This window comes from Acyrthosiphon pisum, chromosome A3, assembly GCF_005508785.2.
Source record: "Acyrthosiphon pisum isolate AL4f chromosome A3, pea_aphid_22Mar2018_4r6ur, whole genome shotgun sequence".
NCBI classification, from domain to species: domain Eukaryota; kingdom Metazoa; phylum Arthropoda; class Insecta; order Hemiptera; family Aphididae; genus Acyrthosiphon; species Acyrthosiphon pisum.
Window position 1 is genome coordinate 29,466,133 of NC_042496.1, and position 10,324 is coordinate 29,476,456.

The 10,324-nt window shown below is 26.4% G+C and overlaps 1 protein-coding gene across 1 annotated transcript; it reads left to right on the forward strand.

Moving 5' to 3' along the window:
* Positions 1 to 5,751: 5,751 nt before the first annotated feature.
* Positions 5,752 to 9,985, forward strand: LOC100168738 (PIH1 domain-containing protein 1). The gene is made up of 7 exons (XM_001948867.5): positions 5,752 to 5,996; positions 6,082 to 6,163; positions 6,265 to 6,450; positions 6,951 to 7,097; positions 8,645 to 8,874; positions 8,941 to 9,087; positions 9,788 to 9,985. The coding sequence occupies exons 1-7, from the start codon at positions 5,934 to 5,936 to the stop codon at positions 9,824 to 9,826; spliced, it is 894 nt and encodes a 297-aa protein (XP_001948902.2). The 5' UTR covers positions 5,752 to 5,933; the 3' UTR covers positions 9,827 to 9,985.
* The last annotated feature ends 339 nt before the right edge of the window (positions 9,986 to 10,324 follow it).

Sequence of the window (10,324 nt, forward strand, 5' to 3'; positions counted from 1 at the left end):
ATATCCATAGCCCCCCCCCAAACATTTCCTACATTTTGTTTGAAGCTTATTCAATATTATCAAAGTAAGGCTTTAGCCCCCCCCCCCCCAAATCCCAAACGCTATTTGCGCCTATGCCTACTGGCTACTACCATTATTCATTTGTGATAAAAAGTACCAATTTTATGTATATACATTTATAAAAGAATACAAATTAATAGATATTTGAGATGCACTACCATCCTGTATAGTTTCACAATCACCACAGGTAGGGACCTATAAATAATAAAATAGATTAATAACCCATGATAATGTTGTTGGAGTCAAAATCCACCTTTTTCGTGAGAATTGTGTGCTTTGTCACTAGAGCATTCTGGCCCCTGCCGCTACTGCGTATTTTCATACTTATATCAAAAATAAAAGAATATTGATTAATTAGATTATCAATTTTTGTCATTATTAATTATTATATTATTATAATATTATGATATTATTTTTGTAGGTTTTAATACTGTTACTTTATTTGAATGAAACTACAATACTAACTTCTGAAATTAAAACATCTAAAACCAACAAATAAGTTAAATAAAATGAATGTTAATTTTTTTCGCATTATGAGAGGAGTTATTTATACTAAGGGGCAGGGTCTGCACGTTACCTGTTTTTTGCTCAAAAACATGCCTTACACGAAAAACTCTCCCGCCTTGTAGAGTGATCCGATTTCGATAATTTTTTTTTTTTTTTTCGAAAGAGAAACACTTCTTACAGAGCGCATTGGACTTGGATTTTCAAAGTTCTATGTTTTTTAACAATAAAATACGATTTTGAATATGATAAATTTTCACAAGATTTTGTTATTTTTATTGTGTTTATTATAAGCAACGAAATTGAAAATCAAAGTCTAACACACTCTGTAGAAAATTCTACTCTTTCTAACGAAAAAAAAATTAATCAAATCAGACCACTCTACGATGCGTGCGAGTTTTTCCTGTAAAGCATGTTTTGAGCAAAAAATCATTATTTTTGTAGTTTTGTCTTGTAAAATATTAAATAATTAATTAAATTAAATACCTCATTAGTCATTGACACACATTTTTTTCTCAGTTTCAATGTATAATAATATGTTGTATTTTTTTTTGCTGTACCTATTATTTGATGTAAAAATGTAAAATAAATAAGGAATAGGTAGGTATATTGTATATATGTACCATGTACGTGGTAACTTATATAGTTATATGTTAAAAATCAGATCAGAGTTTTCTTGATCATGAATCTTTATGACATGTATTTGTATAATTGTATATAAAAAAAACATAATAAAAATAAAAATATAAAATTGGAATATAAATTTAAAAAAAAACACTTGGGTATAACGTTTATCATATATTTTCAGTCCTGTAAAGTATTTAAATAAAAGTATTTGAGTAAAAGTATTCAAATACTTTTTTAAGTATTGAATAACTTTTTAAATACTTTCAGCATGCCCAAAGGTTTGTGAAAACCAGATTTCTAAAAAAAGTTATTGAATATTGAATAACAATATTCACTTTAAAACTAATAGATAACTATTAGATTACCTACTACCCATGTGTGTTTATATTACGATAATTAGAAACCCAATTTAAAAACCAAAAGTATTTGAAAAGTATTCCAAATGCTTTTTCAAAGTATTTGAGTAGGATTTGAAATACTTTACAATTAAAGTATTTGAGTAGTATCTTAAATACTTAAAAAAAAATGTATTTGAGTATTTACTCAAGTACTTTTTAAAAGTATTCTTTACAAGACTGTATATTTTATGTTATGAAGATCATTGTTTCTTATTAATGATAACATGTATTATAATTATATAAAACAAAAAACATAATAAATATTAAAAAGAAACAGTAAAAGGAAACCAGTACTTAGATATATATTATAAAGATCATAGTTCTCTTGCTAATGATTCACATGAAATAATATAAATATTATATTATTATATATATTATTATAATTATAATTTATATATAATAAAAATATAAAACAAAATAATATGTTAAAAAATAAAAATGAAATAATTAATAAAAATCCAATATTTCACAAAACATTGAAATATTTCTCATACTTCAGACACTAGCCGTAGAACACCGGGCCAGCTTATATTTGTGGGCCGGGCCACCGGGGCATTTGAAATGTTGAACATTTGACGATATTACTAATAAATTTATTTAAATTTATTTTTAAATACGAAACAGTTTAAAAAACAGTGCTATTGGTTGCTACAATAAATTTATTGTCGAACCATAAGTTTATACAATAATATTATGAGCATATTAGGTATGTAACTGTGGGAGTGATGTAGAACAACATTTAAGATCTGAAAAACATAAAAATGCTGACCGTGCTGCAGCAGCAAGCCATCCTTTGCAGAGATATTTCAAACTTTTGAATGTGCGATTGAAGTTGCCAAAGTAATCAATGAGTTACGAGCAAATTTAGAAGAAAAACTAAGTTCTATATTTCTACCTTATTCTGTCCGTCGATTACTCTCTGACTTGCAAAAAAAAAAGGAGAGGTTCAAGAAGACTACGTGAAATCAATTGCTTCGGATTTCTATAAAACAACTACTGAATACCTTCAGCAGTGGACTTCGTACAATCAGTCTGAATTGCAGATATTTCAATGGGTCGATATTTTGAGGAAAGTCCTAACGTGGGAAGAAGTACAGAAGTCAATGGATGTGCTAATTGAAAAAGGTTTAATCGGTTCTGAGCAGGACACTGAGGCATTTGATGAATTTACACTAGTTTCATCGTATGTATCAGATAAAAAAGTAGAAGAGTGGAATTCAGATTCTTCGAATAAATATGCGGAGCATCGTTGGATACAAGTGTTTCAGTACTTCCGAGACAACAATTTAAACCACACCATTTTTCGAAAAATTGTTGAGTATGTTCTTTGCTTGCCTGCTACAAATGCACCAGTCGAACGAATTTTTTCATTAATGAACAATTAATGGACGGCCGAAAAAACACAGTTTCAAGTGTCAAGTTTAAAAGCAATGTTGCTAACAAAAGTTAACTTTAAAATGTCTTGTACAGAATTTTACTTGTTCCTGAAGTCATCGCCAGATTTATTAAAACAAATTTGTTCAAACGAAAAATATACAAGTATTTAATTTTGTAATTATTACACGAAAACATTTTGTTTATAATAAGTTAATTACCTGGTAAGAGTAATAAGTTAATTTAATTTGTCTGTCCTTTAAAAACATTATAAGTAGGTAGGTAGGTACCACAGAAATTTGCTTATAATATTATTAAATTAAAAATATTTGTTTGTAACAAATAATTATGATTTTTTTTTTTTTGTCCCGTTTTGATTAAAAAAACATATGGTCACTTTAGGTATGTTGTACCTATAATAGTGTATTATAATTCCTTAAGCAACAATTTTAAAAATCAGTTTTATCCAGAAAAATGTTTTACTTTATCTGATTTACTTGGTACATTAACCGCCAGAAAGTTATTGCTAAACTATAATTACCTGGTATTAAACCATTTGCAAATATTTATGAAAATATTATAGATTTGTTGAAAAAGAGAACAGATAACACTTATATAAAGTTTATATTAAAAGTAATGACTATGCGACGATTCTGAAACTGATGAAGATGATTTTGGTTTAATAAGAGTATGCATTGTGGCTATGAAATAAATGATGAAAACAATAGTAAACAAACATCAAAAATATCAAAAGGATTATACATTAATGTTATACAATTTATAATATTATAACCTATTGGATATTGCCTATTTATAATTTATACTCGAAAAAACCTACATATAACCTATTATTATACCAAAAAACGTTTGATTTTATGTAATGTTCCTAATCAAAGTTCAAATTATAAGTATTTATAGAAATTTCGTATATTTTATTTATTAGTCTACTATTTTTTAAAAACCATTCAGAATGAATTCCTATTATAACAAACTAAAATTTTTTAAAACCACCTTTCAAATTATGATGGATAATTTATAATATGAAAGTTTTTATATTTATCCATACAATTTGATATAGGTATACCATATTATTATCATTACACTATAATTATAAATACTAAATTACTAAGTTACGGCAAAAACCAAAAATATGATCTTCATTAAGGAACTTGAAAATTAAATATATATATTATAATATATTAGTAAGCTTCTTTCTATTTTTTATATTAAATGATTTTTTGCGTAACTTTAATATATTTTTCAATATAATTTTAACATATTTATACTTCAATTTTGATATATTTTCATTCATTTTTTTCGGGACTTTTTTCTCCTAAATTGGAACTTTTTTTCCGATTACCTTCAAAAAGAATCTGTTATAAAGGGGTTTGGGCCGTTTAGTCTTGTAGGATATTGGGCTGTTTACCTCCCAGTCCGCCCCTGAGCGTGATTCATTTTCGGTCGAAAACATAGCTCACGAATTCTATCACTAAGCCCAATATAATGTTCTGATATTAATTTTGAAAGCAGATTTGAATTCATCACTAAATTATTTATGCTTTAACGATTTTATTTTTCTGATTTTTATTTTTTTTTACTTAGAAATTTACTAACAAAAAGAGTAAAAATAGATGATATTCATAATTCAAATTTAAAATTATAAATTGATATAGAATATGAAAAAAAATGTACGACAGTTATAGAATAGTAAATTTAGAGGAGAATTGAAATCTGCTTTCAAAATTGACAAAATTTAAATCGGAACACCCTACTGAACGTAGTGATTGAAGTCACTGACATTATTTTTTGTAAAAAAAATGTTTTGTATAATTTTATACATGTGCATGCGCGTGGGTAAATGACAGACGTACATATCCCGTACCCATTCGTGATTGATGACCCTAGTATACAACGTGATCGGTACTACGAATTTCACACACACTAATGATAATTTACTTTACATTCACAAGACCAATGTATCCATTAGTGATGAGCAGCACCAACTAATGACTAACGACTTAGTCAGTAATAAACAATAAGAAAATAAGTCGGTTATTAACACTGACTAATCAGTAACGAATAATAAACCAACTAATGAATAATAAACCAACTAACAAATTATAAACCAACTAACAAATTATAAACCAACTAATTTCAAAGGCAGGGGAAATAATGAGTGCCAAAAGGAATTGGGTGGATCCGAACAATTTAGATGTTTTAATTTTTTAAACAAAAATTTAAAGAATTAGCATAGACATAATATTACTATTGTCTTTTTGGGTTTTATTTAAATAAAAGATAATATTTTATTACTGTAAAAAGTACTTACAATATTTTTTCTTCTAAAATATATTTAATTATCCTAATGAACCAATAAATAAATTTATTTGTTAGCTTTAAGATAAATATTTATTTTTGGTGGTAATATCATAAGTCGACTAATTTCTCCTTTAGTTATTTAGTCAGTTTTCGTTAGTTATCTAGTCGTCTTTTTAAAAGTCATAAGTCGTTAGTCGTCTTTTGATGGTTAATGGTCATTAGTCGTTTTTTGATAGTGTTAGTCATTAAGTGGTTTTTTGTTAGTTGGTCATCGTAATTGTAATCATCTATTAGTTGGTTTTTTTGAAATAAAATATAACTATTAGTCGGTTATTCAAATTATTCGGTAGTGCCCATCACTAGTATCCATTCTCAAATATCTATGCTGGATACGGACGACTCAACGGCTGGCGCCTGGCAGTTGTCCGAAAAATGATACGAATGATTCAATGATAAGAATTGTTAAAAGAAGAAATTCTATTATCAATTATTGCTGCATACCTCGAGCACATCAGAAATATTATTATTTTTATTCTTCAGTGAAGTTCGCGTACATTTCGACGTTTGATGCGTTTGTTGAAATCCTATTTATTTGTAACTTCATCTTAATTATTCGTCTCATTTCTTGAATGAAGCAATATTAATATTATTATGTCGTCCAAAAATTTTTTAGATGTCGACGAGTCGATTATTGAAAAAAGCCTTTTAATTCAAGTACATACATATACGATATATTCGTACACCTACTTGCACATTTAAAACGAATACTAACGGGCAATGTGATAACTATTATTTTCAGAGCAACGAGGAACAAGAATTCGAACAGTTTGTGAATGGTTTCCTTAACCCCAATTCAGGCAAATTGGTCAAACCAGCTCCAGGTATGACTTTAATTATCTTTTACTACTTAATTTTTAAAAAGTACTTACATTTATTTAAAAGTTTGATTGAATATTTTTAAACCTTGTATAATTACCTACAGGAATCTGCATAAAATTATTGAAAACTGATAAGTCAAAAGTGTTCATAAACCTCTGCCACCATGCAGACATTCCACCTCCAGATGATATTACAAAAGAAGAACTTGTAGAAGTTTTCAATTCTAAGGATCCTGAAAAATTCTGTATTCCGTTAAGTATTGGTATAGAACACCAAGAAACTGATAAGTGTAAGTCTAAAAATGTAATTTCTATAACTAAATTTTATGAATATAACATAGGTACTTAAATACACAACATAATATTTTCAATCAAAAAATCGAACACTAGGTAATTAATAATTTGTATCTATAAATTATTTGAATATTATTACAATCATTCATTAAAGAATAGAATATCTATAGATAAAGTTTTATTTTTTTCTTAATGTATTTATTTTATTTATAGTAGGTACCTCTGTTGTATAATTTAATTAAATTCTATTTATGTATGAATTTCTTTAATTAATAGTTACCTAATACAAAAAATATTGTTTCCAAATTATTTATATATTTTAAATTAAAAAAAAATGTAATAGGCTGGTACAGCAGATATATTTAATATTAAAAATTGTAACACATAGAGTATAGAGTGTAGATCAACAATATATTTTGTCATAATTAGAAAATATGATGTTTCATTCTAAATGCATTGAATTTTGTTAATTTTAATTTAATTTTGTATGTTATAGCCAATGCAAAAGTTAATGTTTACGATGTAGCAGTAAATTCAGAGTTTTTCAAAAAGTGTCAAAATGATGACGTCTTTCAAACATTCATTGTTTGTGCTACTATAGAGGGAGTTGCTGAAAAGTTCAAAATCGATATAAGCGCAGAAAGTATTTATTAGCTTTAATTATCTATAATGCTTACCATTTTATGTGGCTCTCTTATTCACTATTTTTATTCTTAATAACCTATGAAGTATTATAGGACTATAGGAGTCACTGTTTGCATAGCCAATCATTCATTTTGAAAACTTATTCAAGTCTTCTGTATATACTAATTGTTAAAATTATTTTGTAGTGTAATAACTAATTAATTACAAAATTATATACAGCAGGACTTTTATTTGGTGTGTATGATAGTAGCGAGGAACAATGTTCCCTTAAGAGGCTGTCAGGGCACTATTTGTTTTCTCTTTCTGGCTCACACGCAACATAGACAAAATGCATTTACGCAAAATCATTTTTTCTATGCGTTTAAGTAATCTTAGAGTATTATAGTCACCTATTACAAAAAATATAGAGAATAATATTTTTGAGGGAATGACATATTGATTTTATATTTTATTATTATTTGACTTTGTATTCGACTTTTAAAATAAATAAATAAATGATGTTTAAATTGTTTTGAGACAATATTTAGACAAATCGATATGTCATTCCCTCAAAAGTATTATTCTCTATCTTTTTTGTCGTGGGTGACATTACTCTAATATTACTTAAACACATAGAAAAAATGATTTTGCGTAAATGCATTTTGTCTATGTTGCGTGTGAGCCAGGGAGACAAAACAAATAGTGCGCTGACATCCTCTTAAGGCCCCTGCAAATGTGTCATTTTTAAGGAGTTGTGTTTAGGCAATTGTTTCGTTCTTGCGATTACTGATCGTCTTTGTGTGTATAGTAAATTCATTGTTATTTCTTATCTGGTTTATGATCGCACGCACGCACATGTACAAATCATTAAAAGTCATTAATCAAAATATTCAAAACCAATTTATGGACGTGAAATAGCCGTCGTACCGACAAAAATTAAGAAGTCTTACTTCTAGTCATTTGATTTAAAAAATGTAAAGATGTTATTGTTGGTAAACAAATTTACTTAGCATGGGTCTAAGCAATTTTCAATTTTAGCAAATTTTTGACAAGAATAAATATTTTACATTTTATAAATTTATAAATTTTTAATATTGAATATATTCAAAAATATCTAAAATATAAAAAATACGCTCCTACCGATGCAAAGTAGACTTGTTGACCAATTAAAACATCTTTAAATTTTTTAAATTGAACATTTAAAAGTACTTTAACACGTTCACTGCGGATGACGCCAAAAGGCGTCATCCCCCCTGTTATTAAATGCACTATAATTTAGTCAGCGTTTCAATTAAATTTTTTGTTTTTCGTCAGCGTCTTCTATAAGCATTTTTTCATAAACTATGATATTTTAATTTTTCAATTTTTAGGAATTTTTTTTTTAAAACTACAATTTTTTTAGCGTCACGCTTAAGTATATACAAATATCAACTGCAGTGAATGTGTTAATTTTTGTTAGTCGCTAAGGTAGTTTTGATGAAAACTTAATAGTGTTTGTAGTGGCCTTAAGTGATAATCTTATACTTTTCTATTTTAAATAACATATGTTTTTATGTTATGTTGTAGATCCAATTTTGTTGAAGAATAGAAAATGTATGGGATCATTGCAGCAACACAGAATTCAACAACGACCCCCTAGGCCATCAACATTTAAAAAAAAACCTTTGATTCAAGAATTAAATTCAAAAGCATCACTTTCTCAGTTAGACATACATATCAAACCTGAGTATAGGATTTATGTGCAACCAGAAGATAATCCAAAAAATATGATTTTAGATGTTTGGATGCCAGATGTGGTAGTTTCATAAAAAAAATAACTTCTAACATAATAGCTTTGAATTTTTATTTTATTTTTTCTACAGCATAGTTCACAAGAAATTGATTTAAAATGTGGTGAAGACTGTCTACTATTAACTACAAATAAACAAACAAAATATGAGTTGGATATTTTTTTACCATGTACAATTAATCAAAAAAATGTTAATGTTACATTTAATACTATAACTAAAGTAAGTAATTTATATTTATATTAACTTTTATAATTAACTAAATTGTATTGTTTTATTGTATTTTATCACTGTTTGTTTATAATAGTAACGAGGCTAGTACAAAACATTATTGTCTCTAGATGAAATGTAAAAACAAATAATAATAGTTATAGAAGTAATACATTTGGTTAGCCAAAAATAGTTGTAACTTAATATTAGGCATTTATTTTTCAACGTTACAATTTAATTCTAAAATCATTATGACATCAGTATAAAAGTATTTAACTATATACGATTCTTATAAGATAGTGTTAGATAGTGAGTTCATTTTGTTGCACTTTGTCAATGATTTGTATAATTTATGTTGTACTGTATCTTGTACTAACTCTCGACTAAAATTGTTAATGTATTGAATTAAGGTCTTATTATAAATATAAACTAAATTGTGTATTATTAATATTAATGAATAAATTGAAAGTAAAACCTATTTTTAATATTTAATCATAGGACAAATGTGTACTATGATGCATAATTATAAATAATCTTGTCCATACTTTGGAGTCATTTTTCGCCATTAACTATCTATTGTATTATTTTAATACAATCAAGTACATTTCTTTTATATTAATACATTATTAATACAAATATTTACTATGTAGGATTTATTTATTGTTTACCTAATAGATATGTTCAAAAATATAATTAAGTATTTATTTTTCAGTTTTTATCAGTTATGGCCACCATTATTCCAAGCAATTGATTTTCTCATAGTGAGTATTATAATACTTTTCAATTCTGTGTTTCTATAAATGTATGTATTTTTTTATTCTGCACTACAAATCATTTTTGTTTATATACATTTAAAGAATAACTAAAGAAATGTTTGTATTAAATAAAGAAACAAAATATGTAAAATTGTTTTATAATTTTTGTTTTGTTTTTTAAACAACTAATATATTGTTGTGTGGCGATGTGATATTGAAATATTCACCTGACTTCTCATGTAGCAATTTTTTATTTTGTTGTAATTCAAAAATGTATAGACATTTTTATCATATTACGTTTGTTTTATCAATTTCTATACTTGATAAAATTTTCAAAATATTTTGACTGTTTTCAAACTGTGTACAGACATTTTCAATTTTTTTGTTTTTTCTATAAATGTCAATAAAATTTTATTTGTTTGGTTAAAAAGCGTGAAAATTGAATACAAGGCTTGTATTCAGCCTTTTCGGGATTTATTCGGAATTTAAATTAG

Coding starts and splice junctions, on each gene's coding strand:
- LOC100168738 (XM_001948867.5), top strand. CDS start 5,934: ATGTCGTCCAAAAATTTTTTAGATGTCGACGAGTCGATTATTGAAAAA. Junction 6,451..6,950: donor ACACCAAGAAACTGATAAGT/GTAAGTCTAAAA, acceptor TGTATGTTATAG/CCAATGCAAAAGTTAATGTT. Junction 7,098..8,644: donor AATCGATATAAGCGCAGAAA/GTATTTATTAGC, acceptor GTTATGTTGTAG/ATCCAATTTTGTTGAAGAAT.